The sequence below is a fragment of the Vulpes vulpes genome, chromosome 1, assembly GCF_048418805.1.
Source record: "Vulpes vulpes isolate BD-2025 chromosome 1, VulVul3, whole genome shotgun sequence".
In the NCBI taxonomy this organism is placed as follows: domain Eukaryota; kingdom Metazoa; phylum Chordata; class Mammalia; order Carnivora; family Canidae; genus Vulpes; species Vulpes vulpes.
This window is the reverse complement of record NC_132780.1, coordinates 53,210,796-53,227,642: the sequence shown is the minus strand read 5'-3', so window position 1 is coordinate 53,227,642 and position 16,847 is coordinate 53,210,796. Positions and strand designations below refer to the sequence as shown.

The following is a 16,847-nucleotide window of genomic DNA, read 5'->3' as shown; positions in this document are numbered from 1 at the left end:
GTTCTATAAAAATATGAAGCAGAGTAAGAAAATAGATACTACTTTTAGCTTTCAAAAAATTATGAAATGAAATAAGAGAAAAGAACAAGATACTACTTTTAGTTTTTCTTTTTTGAGTTTATGCCTGTTTTGCATACGTATGGACATATCTGTGTCAGACAGGTTTTTGTTCTTTTTATGCCCTCTGAGTCCCTTTAATGGGTGTAAAATTTCTATCATGACTCTATTAGTGTAGCGATGTTGATGATATGATAGCACTTGTCAGGATATTTTTGCCTCAGACTGAGATATCTTAGACTCTGTACACTGAAAATGAACTTCCAATACAAGCATTTGATGAGGGTATATTAAATGTGCCATAGGCCTGTTAATGTCAGTTTGCGATTTCGTTTTGTATGTACGTTTTTTTTTTTCTTGAAAGGCATTTTTCATTTTCTGTTCCTCCTTGAGAGGAAGTAAGTAGGTTAGGCCACAGAATCTCAAATAATTCATCCTTCTTACAGTAACAAGCGGGAAGACAGGAAGTTGAGATTTTGTAAAGGTTGCTTGTGGTGACTCCCCCTTTTGTATAATCTCCATGGCATAAAAGGTAGCAAATCAGATAAGCCGGGGCTGCGTTAATAGGATCATTCTCATTAAAACATGGCCAGGAGATACAGGTTTTGAGAAAGTATCAGTAAGAAGGACCCGTCCTAATAGTCAAGTTCCTGTTTAAAGGAAGCGTAGGTTAGCTGCCACTCTGGCGTCTGCTGTATGCGGGGAGATGTGGACAGAAGAAGACCCAGATTCTCAAGGATTTGTTCTTGAGGGGACTGAGATTTCATTTCCCACATTGAAATGATCTGGAGTTTTGCCTGCCTAAAATCTATGTACTTGGGCCCGGGCGCAAAATCCTAACATCTCTCGGCCCCGGGACCTCCGTCCCTCCGGCGTGTGTGTGTGTGTGTGTGTGTGTGTGTGTGTGTGTGTGATTCTGAGTCCTTATCAGGAGGGTGAGTAGAATATCAAAGCTGGTATCTGTCATGCTTGATTTGAAAGGAAAATTTTCCTTTGTAGCAATATGTTGAGAGATGCTTCAAGTGTGAGTTTAGATTTTTCTCTTATCCTTATTCCTGCTTAAGAGGTTTGAATTTAACTTCTTTTGATGTGTCCTCCACTGACACTTAAGTAAGGAGAGTTTCTTGGAGCCGTAATGGTCCGTCTCTGCCAACGTGGCGCGTGAGCACTCCGCGGCCTAGCTGGTAGTTAGAATTTCCCTGGGGCCTATGAGATGGGTGGACAGGTGGGTTAGATCTTTTTTTCTGATTTCCCCCCTCCCTCATTCCCACCTACAGCTAGTCTGTTGCATTTCCCCTTCTTTTTTTATTCACTCATTGGATACCTCTTCTCCTACGGCGGATCTTCGTAAGGGATAAGGAAAGGAAAAAAATCAAGGTCTCTTTCCTCCAAAGCCTCGTATAAGTAGGTGATCATGACGCAGTGTCCGCAGTGTTGGGATGGGGGTATTGATTCTCTCTTCCTCGTCCCTCTTCCGGCATGTGACATCCACGTCCTCCGGGGCCTGTAAACAGAAGGACTCGTTCTAGTCTCTGTCGGGGAGGAGCCACAGCTTCCACCTCTTTCTCCTACAGACCTTTTGCAGGACCTGGGACCACGTTGGTATGTGAGGAAGCTCTCCTGCCTCCTCAGCAAGAATATCCATAAGGTAACCAGTGACCTACTCTTGGGTCATCACTCAGAGATTAGGTCCTTTTGGCTTTTATTGGTTGCTATGACGTTCTTTTGTTTATGAGAGTGTGGTAAAACGAATAGCTAGTGAATTTTCCAAATTCATTTTGAAGTTTTATATATCCGTGAAATCCAGAGTCTTCCCATTGTTCTTCACCTCCCGTTTTTCTTTGCCTTCTCCCCTGGACTCCTGAGAAATCATTTAGGGCTTTGTGGTGCAAAGGTCTTGGCCTCTGCAGTTCTCATTCCTCTGCCCTGGTATGCTTCAGATATTGGGTAAACTGGTGCCTGGAGGGAGTGTGGACACTGGAGAGTGATTTTTTTGTTGTTGTTTTCTTCAAAATAGCTGAAGCTCCATGTACTGTCTACCATGTGCAAAACACTCTTGGCATGCACAAATGACAAGTTTTTACGACTTTGTAGATATTCCCATTCCATTTTGTTGGTGAAGGAGCCTAAGGCTCAAGAGAGGTCAGGTACCCTGCCCAGGATTACGCAGTAGTTCATAACTAATGAGGCCAGGATTCAAATCCAGGTGCTCTGGCTGCAGAGCCCGCGCTCATCACCATCGCACTAGGTTGGCTTCTGTGTTGACTAAAATGCAACGTGCTGGGCCCTGTGGAATATAGTCTGAGGGACACTGTCCTGGGAGATAAAACTTTGTTTCTCGGCTGGATGACCTCAATTTTCTTGTCCATAAAATGTGATCAGTCTTAAGAGGTAGTTGTGAGGGTCCAATAGGCTGGTATTGGTGAGATCCTTTAACATGACAACTCATGGAAGAGACCCCTCTGCTCCAGCCTGTCTGCATCCTCTTCGTGTCTTAGGCTTTGTCCCATTTCCCCTTCGTGGCCTTGTGTCTATGCGTGTGTGAGCTGTCCCCCGATAGGCTGTGTACTGCCCCTCTGCTGTCATGAAGGTACAGGCCATCAGAGACTAAATCAGAAAACCGTACACAGGCCTAGGAGTCGGAGGCCAGATCTCTCAGGATCGCTGTCTCCGGCCTGGACCTCAGGGGCTGCAGGTCCCAGGGCATCCTCCAGGCGTAGGCACTATGACTCTCAATGCGTGGATGCAGGTCGGGACCTCGGGCAGAAGGCGGCACTTGTAGTTGAATCTAACCTGAGGATGAATACGTTATTCCTGCAGAACCTTACCTAGGTTCACGTTATTTCCTGAATTTATTTTCCGTGGCTCAGTGTTTTCCCAAAGGTGGGGGGCAGCGGGGTTGGGGGATTCCATGGGATTCCATGTACTGTGATGGAGGAGCCCTAAGAGCCTGGGAAGCTGCCGTCACTGGGCACAGGTGGCCTCGAGGCCCTGATGCGGTTATTCCACGTCTCGGTCAATGAAAACTTTTCATCATGGAGCAGGAGTAAGAGGGCTCCTAAAAGTGGTGTTTTGAGGAGCAGACTGGGAAACATCACCTGGCCTTTCATCGGGCTCTGTCCCAAAGCCGTAGCCCGGCCAGGAGGGCGCCGTCGAGAGTGCGGCCTGCAGGCCCGGCCCCTGCTCCTGGCAACTGCTTCTCATCACTTAAGAGGTTTTGTGCTGTTCAGAAAGGGAACAGTCGAGGGAAGCAAAAGCAAAAATGAACTATTGCGGCTACACCGAGTAAGAAGCTTTTACACAGGAAGGGAGACCATTAACGAAACAGAACGGCGTCCTACCGAACGGAAGGAGATACTTGCGAGCGATGTATCCAGGAAGGGGTTAATGTCCCGCGTGTATAAAGAACTTCCGCGACTCCACTCCGACAAAACCCTTTCAGTTAAAAAATGGGCAGAGGACGCGAATAGACGTTTTTGCAAAGCGGGCGTGCAAGTGGCCCATAGACAAATGAGAGGTGCTTGACATCACGAACTATCCAGGGAATTAAATCAAAACCCCAGTGAGATAGCAGCTCATACCAGTCAGGATGGCTAGAGTAGAAAAGACATCACAAGTGGTGGGGAGAATGGAGGGCAGGGGGAACCCTCATGCGCTGTGGCGGGAATGGGATCTGGTGCCGCCAGTGTGGAAGACTGTGGAAATTCCCCCCCAAATTAAAAAGAAAACAGAAATGCCATATGACCCAGTAATTCCACTACCAGGTATTTACCCAAAGAAAACAAAATTGCTAATTTAAAAAGATGTATGCACCCGTGTGTTTACTTATCATAGCTGAGCTACAGAAACCATCCAAGTGTCTATCCACAGATGATGGAGGACGGAGATGTGATGTCCCGATGGACTACTGCTCAGCCAGGAATGAGGTCTTGCCATCAGCAAGAACACGGATGGACCTAAGGGGTATTATGCTAAGTGAAACAAGTCAGACAGAGAAAAACAAACAAACAAAAAAACATGATTTCACATGTATGTGGAATCTAAAAACTAAAACAAATGAACAAATAAAAAGACTCTTAAGTATAGAGAACAAACTGCTAGTTGCCAGCAGCGAGGAGATGGCGGGGGGTGGGGGTGGGCAGGCAAAATAGGCGAAGAGGGTCAAGAGTACAAAAAAGAGCTGGTCGTCTCTCGTGGAGCCATGTAAATAGGAGATATTATATTACTATTAACAAAATATCTGCTTTTATGGAGCGACCTTGAATCTTGCGATATTAAGATTTCGAACAAGTGGCCTACCTTAGAGCTACTAAAAGCAGAAATAAAATTAAATGAAAGGAACAAAAGTCACTGTCTAATTTTTTAAGGCCACTTGAGCATCTTTCATGAACTCCAGTAAGCCGTCAACCAGGTGATTATCAAAAGCTGACATTTTACCGACTGCTCCTGCAGGAGAGGCCCGGGGCTAAGGAATCCTCTGACTTATCTCAGGGAGTCTTCGCTGTTGCCCAACGAAGAAAGGTTCCATTCTCCAGGCTTTTGGGGGGTGGGGTTGGGCCTTCCAGAGATTAACTGGCCTGAGGTCACTGAGTAGGCGCTTGTCAGATTGTGCAGAGTGAAGTGGAGAGGGGGAGGGCAGGGGGAGGAGGAAGGGGAGGGTGGGGGGGCATGGTGAGGGGGAGGGCAGGGTGAAGGGGAGAGGGAGGGCAGGGTGAGGGGGAGGGGAGGGCAGGGGAAGGGCAAGGGCAGGGCAGGGGGATGGGAGGGCAGGGGCAGGACGAGGGGAAGGGCAGGGTGAGGGCGGCAGGTCAGGGGGAGGGCAGGGTAAGGGCAGAGGGGAGGGGGAGAGCAGGGTGAAGGGGAAGGCAGGGGAAAGGGGAGGGGAGGGCAAGGGGGAGGGCAGGGTGAAGAGGAGGGCAGGGGTAGGGGGAGGGAGGGCAGGGTAAAGGGGAGGGGGAAGGGAGGGCAGGGGGAGGAGGGGAACTGGCAGGTCTCAAGGGTGACCCATGAAGTATTTGATGGGTGGCAGGGAGCAGGGGGGTGTAGGGGGACGCAGAGCCCCTTTAGAAGCCCCACGAAGCAGGTGGTTGGCCGCGCAGGGATGATATTACCGAGTAGTGACCTCAGGACTTTCTGTAGGTGGCGAGCAGGAGGGAACATCCTGTTAGGCACGGGCGGTTTCTGCAAAGCAAACAGAAGGCCCCTTCTGGAGGGGGCCGGAGGGGGGCGCGCCAGGGCCCTGGGTTCGCGCACACCGACTTTCCCGGGGTGTCCCCGGCATCTCCTGCACAGCCAGCGTTGGTGTCCCGTCATGGTGCCGATTTCAGGGTCAGCGTCCTTGGCTCTCTACAAAGGGCAACCTACCCTTTGAACCCAAACTGATTAGCACCAGGTGCTGCTGTCTCAGTTGTGTCATCCGAGGGACAGAATTTTAATCTGATTCTGCATTCGAGGTGGTGTCTGTCCCCATTTTATAGCCCCGCCCGACTGCTGGCCATAAGGTCCCTGTACCTTAGTTTTGGAAGACCTGTGCCTGCTACTTGTGACGCGGTAACCTGTAACTCTGGGAAAGCAACCGTAGGATCATTAAAGCTACTTAACTGCTCTTGGTGAATGTTAAGTAGTTGTTCTTTTAAATCCGAACCGCTTAACCCTTTAAGGCAGGAATGGCCCAGCGCTTGCTGAACGAGCTTTATTTCCCACCCTGTCTGCAGACCCAGACTCTGGGCTTATAGGGCGGTGCCAGCTCTTTACTGGACTTTGAGCCTCCTGCATGGGGTAGCCTACCTCTCCGGAGACTCGTCTTCATCTCAGCCCAGCAGGTTCCTTGCCTGGACTCTGGCCTAGGAGCTCAGCACTGGGGGGTCCTTGCGCCTCCCCCGGAGCCACCGCTCGTTCTGCCCACGCGGTGGCAGATGTGAATGAAGGGCCGGTATGAAGGGGGGGTTGTGAAGGACACGCAAACTCTGCTTATCTCTAGTCAAAATAAGATAACGATAGATTCTTGACGTTTGTGAAGGATGTAACCCCAAGGCAATCGCCAATTCTCAACCTGGGAAAAAAAAATCATTGTAACGTACAATTTCTTCCTTCAGATTAGTAAAGTACAAACGAGAAATGTAAATGATCTCTCTAGACCTTAACTACTTATCTTGCTTGATGAGCAATTTTTGTACTGTCTGGAGCACTTATTGAAACAAATTCACACATCTTTTCTACTTACTTCCTTTTGGAGCATTTGGTAGTTCTGTTCACACAATGTGTCTGAGTCATCACTGCTTTTGACATTTCAGTCTTTAATTTATCTGAGACTTCTATTTTGTGGCCGGGGCCTATCACTCTCATGAACATTTCCATATTCCCCTCATCCTGTCGTCAACGCGACAGTCAACTAGCAGTTAGTTTTGTTTCATCTTTTAACACGAAACGACATCTCCTCTCTCTCCGCAGTGGCGGTAGACCCAGAGCTCTTAGCACAGCTGGGCCCTGGCTGGTCGGGCGACCTCCCCTTGCCCCTCGGCGTCATGGCACGTCACAGAATCGTGTCTCTGCCAGCTGAGGACTTACTAGATGTCACGGGAACTTCAGACGCTCCTCAGGGATGGTAGAAACCATAGAAAGTCTGTGAACACCAGCGATCTGCTCTGTATTTCCCATACGTGATTTGTGCAGAAGAGAACCTGACCCTTCCTCCTCTCCCCTGTCTCTGGGGGCTGATGCATTTGCTTATATAGTTAAATAGCGACTATCAAAATTACCCATGAGCTTTGGGGAGGTTGACCTCCCGTAGTGACTTCTATGCTGTAGCCTCTGTGGTTGGCAGCGATAGCAGACTAAATATCTTCATGGGAAGACCTGTCTTTTGTGATGTGGACTTTTTTAGACAGACAAGAAAAAAGATTTTAAAACATTTTTTTTCATTACTTTTTTTTTCTTTAAGAGAAATTTAAACAGTCAACAGGTATAAAGGAATGTCCAGAGAGAAGAGTCTGTCCCATGGCTCTCTTTCAGCAGACTGTTGGCCCTTCCAGGAGGCCGTGATGGATGATCTGATGGATCATTGTGGAGAGCATGTACGCATGTAAAAATAATATATGTTATATATACATATATACACATCCCCCTCTTTTATTTTATAAAAACGGTAGCACACAGTTTCTAAACCTGGCATAAAATTAGAATATTGGTAGCGTCTTGTCATTTTTAGTCATTAGTAGGTTTATTGAAGATCTCAGAATCCGCACCTCCCTTTTCAAGGCCAATGTCCATTTATTTGGGAGAGAGTTACATTTGTTCTCCTTTCAGGATAGGTTCAGGTAATTAACAGCCATGAAAACATAAAATTTTGGGCCTAACTAATGAGTCGGTTGGTCATTGGAGCTCTTTCTCTATCGGAATGTAAAGAGCGTCCTCGTTTTTTTATGATGGCTTTAGATGCCGTATGGATATACCGCGGTTGTCCTCAACTGATGGGACTTTTGGATTGTTTCCAATTTTTTTTGACCTTATAAACCAGGCCTGTAGTCCGTGAGTAACATTTTACATTTTTTTTTTTTTTAACGTATGTGTGAGTTATCTGTGGAATAAATTTCTGAGGGGAACTGCTGAGTTGGAGGATGTGTTCTTGGAAATTGATCTCCGGAGAGCTTGTTTTCATTTATAATGTCGCCATCAATGCACGAGAGGGCCTGCTTGCCCATATTCGTGTAACAGGATTTTTTAATATAAGATACTAACTAATCTCCTGATTGCCTGATGTTTCTTGAAAACCAGTGGCATGCGGTCGGTTGGAGCTTCCGGGGATTTATTTACATGAGAGACCGGGCAAGTTCATTCATCAGATGTCCCAAGGGAAAGGCAAGCTGCACAGCTTTGGTTTGGACGCAAGGCATGGTGCAAGGGAGAGAGCCAGAGAAAGTAATTCTGAGGACGGTGGTGTGTGCCGTCTAAGGTCTCCTAGCCTTCTTGTTGGAGGTTTAGGGCAAGAAGATTGTACTAAAAATGAGTAGAAGCTAAAGTAAACTGTTCCATAAAGGTCTAATCCATTTGAATTAGTGCCAACAGTCATGGTCTCTGCCTTGGGCAAAGCCATCAGCTGGTGGCGTTGGTAGGAGCACGTGGGGCTTCCGAACCCCTGACCTCGGCCTCTCCCAGCCTTGTAGGGAAGCCAGCGGGAATCGAAAGATCAAAAGCTGCAGTGGTGTTTTTGCCGGGTATGTGAACCCCCCCGTGGTCCTCTCTGCCATTGGTCTGTCGGTCGGCAGTGGCGGAGATGTAGGATTCAGGGGAGGTTGGGAGGGGAGCCGTGATCTTGGCTCAGCGCAGAGGACCTGTCACAGCGCACTTTCGAGATGCTTCCTTGGGAAACCTCAGCACCGTGAGCGACTCTCTTCCCTACCTGCTACTTACGGTCCGTGGAATACAGGTTACACATGGGATTGTGGAGCAGCGCCAGGTGACAGTTAAAGAAAACATAAAGCAATTCTAAGTTCTAAAAGAAAAAAAAATGCTTCATTCTCAGGACCCCAGGGGTCGAAGTGGGAGGACTTGGTGTGTGTGCAAGTGTGCACAGCCCCAGACTGGAAGCTAGGTGGGACGACTCTAGGTGCTCTGCAGAAGCAGCTTCTGTTAAAACAGCTCTGGTTGCTGGCTATCCTGCCTGGTGAAGAGGTGATGGGAAACGTTCTGGGCACTCAGACTTCTTGCGAGAGCGCGAGTGGCCATCCGGCTTCAGAATCCCATCATGGGAGATGCAACCTGGTAAATATTCTCATGCTACGATACTGGATACAAAGTGTTCACAGACCTTAAAGCGAAACAATGGATAGAAAAAAAGTGTCCACAGATTTTAGGTGTGTGCTTGTAGAGTGTTTGTGGAACAAGAGCAAATTCTAAGTATTTCCAAAAACGTGTCACCTTCTTACTGCAGGTTTTGCACAGTGCGAACTTTTAGGTTTCTCCAGCTTTCTGGTCCTTCTCCGAGTCACAGACTTTACTGTTGTGAATTTTATGCATTTTTATGCTTTTTAGGTGGTAAAAGACTGAAATTCTATTTCTGTTGTATATGGGTCTTAATGACACTTTGTCACTAAGCGTATGTTTGATGGTATTTAATTTAATTTAATTTGATTTATTTTTTTATTCATGAGAGAAACACAGAGAGAGGCAGAGACACAGGCAGAGGGAGAAGCAGGCTCCCTGCAGGGAACCCGATGCGGGTCTTGATCCCCGGACCCCAGGGTCACGCCCTGGGCCGAAGGTGGAAGCTCCACCCTGAGCCCCCCAGGCATCCCTTGATGGGATTTCATTAAAAGGATACACACTGCCCTGATACACATCAAGAGCTTCGGCGTAGTAAATTGATTTCTGGATTTGTCATGTTTATGTAGTAACATAGGAAAAAGTAGGTTTAGCCAGATTCTTAGAGGGATGACACTCTGGGACCAGACAGGCCAATGGTTGAGAAAGACGCATAGGGTTGGAATCAGACTGACCTGGCTTCACATCTAGGCCGGGCCACCAAATATATTTTTGGGTGAATTACTGAACTCTGCAACTCACTTCCTTCAGTGTAGACTGGAGGGATACCCAATCTTTTTGTGGGAAAGAAATAAAGGAAATGATGTATGTAAATTGCTGCTCTCAATCCTTCTCTGGAAGAAGGCGAGATTGTATTAATAAATTCAACAGCATACGTATTATGTTTGACACCGAGTACCTGGTGAGTAGATGCGAGTGTAATTAGAGAGAGAACAAACTGTTTTCAGTGGATCACTCAGGTTTTGCTCAATTTATCCACGGGGGGGGGGGGGGGGGGGGGGGGGGGAATTATTCTGTCACTATTGTCTTATCAAGAAAAAGTTGCCACTCCTACCACACTTACTAGGGAAGTCGTGAGGTACGAGTCAGAGGATTTCAGCCCAAGTGTTAATTTACTTAGTATCTTCACCGCGTCTTAGATTAAGCTTCCTCAGGCCTTCACATCCTCGTTCCTGTTTCAAGGATTAAGACTAATGGTACTGAAATCTGCTTCAAATTCAGACCATATAAATCTTGAAATGATCAGAAATAGACTTACTATGTGACATTAGAGGGACGCCTGGGCGACTCAGCCGTGGAGCATCTGCCCTCGGCTCAGGGCGTGACCCCGGGGTCCCGGGATCGAGTCCCGCGTTGGGCTCCCTGCATGGAGCCTGCTTCTCCCTCTGCCTGTGTTGCTGCCTCTCTCTCTGTCTGTCTCTCATGAATAAATACATCAAATCTTTAAAAAAAATATGTAACATCTGACATTTTCTCATTTAAAGGGGACAAAGGAGGAAAGAATATGGAAGTATCTAATAAGCTTCAACAAAGCCAGCTATGATTCAGAGAAACACAGGTTTTCTTTTGACTATTTAAAAATAAATGTACATTATGTATCTAAAGAGACTGCACTTAAAACATATTTCTAGTACAGAATTTTTCAAGCACATACAAACCTAAGATGTAGTATAATAAACTGCTGTGGGTCTTTCCCGCTTCTTGAGAATTACCAGCACATTGCCTGTTTATTTCACCACTTAACCCTCTTGACTTCTTTATAGCAAATTCCTAACTTAATCATTCCGTCTGTCAATTTCAGTTGACAGGGATGAAGTCCTCTTTTGAAAATACAGGCCATCACCATCCCTTCAGAAAAATCAGCGTTTTTGTATATCATCAAATAGCCAGTTGGCATGCATGCTTCCCTTCCTGTCTAACCATAGTCGTCGTCTTTAAAAATAGTTTGAATCAGAGTCCAAACAAATCTGTGAATTATGATATTGTGATTTATTAATATGTCTCTTAAATCTCTTAATCTAAATTTCAGATTTCCTTTTCCATGTATTTTTTTTTTACTCCTTGCTTTGTGTGTGTGTGTGTCCACATGGCAGAAAGCCAAGTTCTTATCCTACACAGCAGAGGCCCTCAAGTCTCTTTGACACTCTCAAGAATTCTTGAAAACCCCGAAGAGCTATTGTTTGTATGCATTGTATCTATTAATATTGCCTATATTCAAAATCAGAGTAGATGATTTAAACTAGTTACTTAAAAATAATGGCAGCCGTCAGAAAGGACAAATACTCACCATTTACATTGATGTAGATGGAACTGGAGGCTGTGATGCTGAGTGAAGTAAGTCAATCGGAGAAGGACAGTCATCATATGGTTTCACTCCTATGGGGAATATAAGAAATAGTGACAGGGATGATAGGGGAAAGGAGGGGAACTGAGTGGGAAAAATTAGAGAGAAAGACAAACTATGAGAGACTCCTGACTCTGGGAAATGAACAAAGGGTTGCTGGAGGGGAAGTGGGTGGGGGGGATGGGGTGATTGGGTGACAGGCACTGAGGGGGGCACTTGATGGGATGAGCACTGGGTGTTAGACTGTATGTTGGGAAATTGAATTTAAATGAATTTTTTTTTAAATGGCAGCAAACCCATCATATTAATATATGTCTGCATATTTTTAATGAAACATAATCATAGTTTCCAAAATGGAAAAATGAGAGAGGGGGCACTGTTTTCCATTTTTGTAAATCTCTTTAATGTCTGGCTTAATGGAAGATGACTGGATTTTCATATCTGCTTCTGCATTCAGTCTGTCGCAATATGTTGTTTTGGTCGAAGTGTAGGAAGAAAATCTGCTTCGCACAGATGTGGGGTTGGAAACGGGGAGGAGTATTTTAAGCTTTCTCATGAATGGTGGACATTCTGCTGTGATACTACACCAAAAGTTGACAAGTGGTAGTTTGTTAAAGGTAAGTTGGGCAATTTGAAACTCTGACGATGAATTCTTTATACTCTGTTAAATTAAAAATCCATTGGTCTGTCATGCACTCTGAGTGGATCCTTTCCCTGCATAATTTAGTGACATCAAGCATGGTTATTTGGAAAATACTGCTTCACTGAGTTATGCAAATCTCCCAAATGTTGACATATGTCAAGTATAAAATATTTTAAAAATCTTATTCATGAATATCACCACCCATCTCCTTAGAAGAGTATTTAGCTACTGGGAAGCTGTCAAGCTCATGGTAGTAGATACACGTTTTCCCAAATCATAGTTTTTCCCTCGAATGCTCAAACTGTATCTTCAGCAACAAACGCTGTCTGTGTTTTCCTTGAGGTTGACAGGCTCACTTCATTTATCTTTGACAAAGTATTTGCCCAGTATCCAAACCTGAGTGAACACAGTTTGTTAAAGAAATGGCATTCCATGGAAAAAGCCGCTTGTTCAGCTTGCATCGCACATGGTTCACAGGTGCTCTTCCTTGGTGATTTGACACACCCGAGGCTTTATGTGTGCTTCCCGTTTCATCACACAGAATATTAAAAAGAGATATATTCAAATATCAAGACTTAATGAAAGTTCTTCTGCTTCATCAAGGGATGATCTGTAGCGAAATGGGCATTCGTTTCCCATACGTACGTGGTGGTAAAGGATGCAATGATGCCCCCTGCTGTGGGGTGCCCCCCCCCACCCCCCACTCCAGGAGTTCCACAAAACCACTATTGCTTTTGTACCATCAGAGCAGAGGTCAGCGTAGGGAAGAAGGCAGATGCTATTTATGAAGATAGTTTTGACTCCTTGGGTCTTTTGAAAGGGCCTCAGGTCCTCCCAGGGTCTGTGAGAAATGTTGCTAAAGAGTTTCTGATGATCTGAATTTTACTACTTATGTATTTTTATGGTGTGATTTCACATGGCCCTTTGTCTCCGGTATTTCCTGTAAATAGATTTGATCTGACTGGGCATGATTTTGTTTTTTTCTCGGCAAGACTACTTCATAGGTGGTGTTGGGTTTCTATTCGTAGTGGTCAGTGGTGGCCATTGCCAAAGCCATGAATTGATCGAGGACTCAAAATGATTCTGTCTTTCCTTCGTTATTTATTAGCAGGAACTCTCTAACTTGACACTTCTCTCACCAGTGAATGATCTGGTTCCCCTGAGATACGGTTCACGTGGGTCTCCTGCAATATGGGGGAAGGGTAAATCCTTGTTTATTTTTCCGGGTAATGAGTTGTCTTATCCCAAAAGGTGATCACTTGGTTTGTTTTCTTTTTTATTTTATTTTTTAAATATTTTATTTATTCATGAGAGACACACAGAGAGAGAGAGGCAGAGACAGAGGCAGAGGGAGAAGCAGGCTCCATGCAGGGAGCCCGATGTGGGACTCGATCCTGGGGTCTCCAGGATCACACCCTGGGCTGAAGGCGGTGCTAAACCGCTGAGCCACCCGGGCTTCCCACTTGGTTTGTTTTCAATATCAGTATGAACTCCCGGATTTAAACTTATTTGACGTGTTTCAGTTCATTGCAGGAATCCTATCCTTGAATTGGCCAGCCAGGAGCCTCTTCTGCTCTTGTTAGTTGGCCTCTAAGACCTTTTGATAGGACCTCCGTTGTCTTTGATAGCTTCCTTGCTTTTGGTTGACAAGATATTCCAGACTCCTCTTGCACATCTCCTGTCACTGAACAGAAATCAGCCCCTTCTCTGAGAAGACCTCAGAAAAATGGTATTTAGAGACCACAGTCTGAGCACTTAGCTACTCATTCCTGTTGACCGGTGGCTATTTCCAGATTTTGTCAGTGGGCAAAGCTAGGAAACATGCATAATTTTTAAAGATTACAGTGTATTATGAATTCATACTGATACTTTCAATCAAATTTAGGACTTATCCATCTTTCATTGCTTATCAATGACATCAGCGTAATGACTTACTTTTTTTTTTTATCCCATGCCACATAGACAATAGTCTCAGAATGACAACATCAATGTGACTGCTAACAATGTGATCATGGAAAACCATTTTGCAATTAAAAAATGCAAATAAAAAGCATTATCACAATTTAGGTGGCTGACTTGGTTATCTTAACGTAGGCTTAATATTTGCTGTATATTTTAAGACTACTTCCTTACTTTTCAGAACATCAGATTGGCAGGTATCTCAACTGAATTAAATCAGTTTACTGAAAGAATCAATTACACTGTGAATTCATTGAATTGATACAACAAACCTAATTGACAAAGTTACTGTAGATGACAGTCCTAATGGACTGGAATTCTCTTGTTCTTTTTTTTTTTATTATCTGAATGGTTTTATTTTATTAACATTTAATATTAATCCTGTGCTTTATCTATACCCCTTCTCTTTTCAATATCTTAAAGCAGCAATAACAACAAACTACTTAATAGGCAAGAAATTCTATTTATTTATTTATTTATTTATTTTTAAAGATTTTATTTCATTTATTCATAGAGACACAAAGAGAGAGAGAGAGAGAGAGGCAGAGACCCAGGCAGAAGGAGAAGCAGGCTCCATGCAGGGAGCCCGATGCGGGACTGGTTCCGAGTCTCCAGGATCATGCCCTGGGCTGCAGGTGGCGCTAAACTGCTGCGCCACTGCGGCTGCCCTATTTATTTATTATTTTAGAGATTTTATTTATTTGACAGCTAGAGCCAGAAAGCATAAGTGGGGGGTGTGGCAGAGGGAGAGGGAGAAGCAGGGAGCCCGATACAGGCTGGGTCCCAGGACCCCGGGATCATGACCTGAGCCAAAGGCAGATGCTTAACTGGCTGAGCCTCCCAGACGCCCCCAAGCAATTCATGAGTTTTTAAGTGACTATATTGTGAAACAGTGAATTCGTTTTTAAGAATAGAAAAATTGACACTTTTTAGCTTATACATTTTAGTAATATTTTTTCTTCTGTAATTTACCAGGGATTGCACTAGAGAAGAATGATATTTTTGGACCACGTATTTTTAGATCTATGGATAATGGGGTATTGTGATAAAGAAAATTATGTGGTTAGGGGAAACTGAGGCCACGGCCACTAGAATAAAAACCGATCTGTATGTAGAATATTACATGATCAGCCTTCTTTCCCCTTCCAGTTTCAAAAATAAACCATGACTGAATCTGCGTCTAGCGCAAGTGGCCAGGAGTTTGACGTCTTCAGTGTTATGGACTGGAAAGATGGAGTAGGCACATTACCAGGAAGTGACTTAAAGGTAAGAGGTCTTTATTCAGTACAGCTCTGTCTGTGTGTGTGTGCAACTGTGTGTGTTTGTTAAAATAAGTTTGACTGCACATGTGAAACGAGAAGTAAAAGCATCAAGCATAACGCGCTGGGTTTCTACAATGCTGAGATCTCTGCTACAGTAAATTTTCAAGACAATTCGAAATGCTGGCAGATTGGCAGAAGCCTTCGCCACTTGGGGTGGCAGCGTGTGCTTACGCCGCAGGAGCTGAGTTACAGCTTCCAGAGGATCACCCAGGTTTGACTTTGTCATGATGGACAATCAGCACGGAGGCGGCAGGCTTAGAAGGCCCTGCTTCCTGGGTGTTGTAGTAGTGAACTTGATAACTTTAATGAATAACCACATTCCCTGTGCCCCAGTTTTCTTGTTTAAAAACTGGATAATGTTAAAATATTGAATAGACAGGGCTATTCTCCTCCCTTAAATTATTTATACTGTAAATATGGATTTTTTATGTAATCACTTGCTCGAAAGCTGGTCCTTCCTGTAAACCAGGTTGCTTCTATATAGATGAGAACTCTTCTCCAGAGAACGCTGCTTCGAGCTCCTTTACTGCGTGATCACCCAACCCCCTTCCCCAGGCCTCCCGTAAGCCCACCCCAAGACCGCATCCGCTGCCCTATAAAACCTAGTTATGCAGGTGCTCATCGGGGAAGCCAATCACCCCCACCTCTCATTTCTAATTTGTTTTTGCTCTGATCCTATCTGCGGGACCTTGAACCTGTCTGTGGCCTTTCAGACTTTGTGTCTGTCCTTGGTCACTCAGGTGTTTGAACTTGGAATCACCCGAGCTGCCTGTCACTTGGCTTTCCTCTGTAGCGCTCAGTGCTCTGGCCTATCTTGACTAGCAAGTCCTGCCCCCTCACACTGGCTGCCTGGAATCCAGTACCTTTTATCATTTTATTTTATTTTATTTTATTTTATTTTATTTTATTTTATTTTATTTTATTATTGTATTTTATTTTTTTTGAATTTCATTAAAAAACATTTTTTTAAAGATTATTTATTTATTTATTCATGAGAGACAGAGAAAGAGAGAGGCAGAGACACAAGCAAAAGGAGAAGCAGGCTCCATGCAGGGAGCCTGACATGGGACTCGATCCCGGGTCTCCAGGACCATGCCCTTGGGCTGAAGGCGGTGTTAAATCACTGAGCCCCCCAGGCTGCCCAATCCAGTACCTTTTAGTGGCTACGTCACGAGCATCTCCATCAAGCCCAGTCTAGTTCATCCTCAGTTGTGAGACTTGGACAACCTGTCATGGGGAAAATACTTAGATTTCAGTTGGGTTACATTGAATTAGCTACACTGTGCCAACATATCTATGAGTCTGGCTTAACAAAAAAATATTGCAGAGAGGTTCAGTGCAATCTGGAAAGGAGATAGAGGTTTTAGTTCTGTATGACCTTGAACAAGTCCGTTAGTCTCTCTGGGCCAGTTTCCTCTTTGGTAAAATAAGGAATTAAATGAATACTAAGGATTTTTATCAGCTCTAACGTTCTCCAAATGTTCATCTGGATTAGATACGATGGGAATCGAGTGCTGAAATTTGTGAGAAAGCAAAACTGTTCCAGACGCTCCTAATGTCAGCCTCATAGTAGCTGCATGAGCTTTGTCAAGTTATTTAAATTTAAATTTCCTAAGTTTCAGAATCTTTATCCATAAAATGAGGAAATAGGATCTATGTCACAAGGTAGTTATAACGATCGAAAAAAATAACATATGGAAAG

General features: G+C 44.7%; 1 protein-coding gene across 9 annotated transcripts in view; it reads left to right on the top strand.

Moving 5' to 3' along the window:
- L3MBTL3 (L3MBTL histone methyl-lysine binding protein 3) overlaps positions 1-16,847 on the top strand; it is a 120,798-nt gene that overhangs the window by 9,107 nt on the left and 94,844 nt on the right. For all 9 annotated transcript variants that reach the window (XM_072764504.1, XM_026013385.2, XM_072764522.1 and 6 more), the window contains one exon: positions 14,973-15,089. In XM_072764504.1, the coding sequence (XP_072620605.1) occupies positions 14,988-15,089 (102 nt within the window). In that variant the 5' untranslated portion in view covers positions 14,973-14,987. The remainder of the gene's footprint in view (positions 1-14,972; positions 15,090-16,847) is intronic.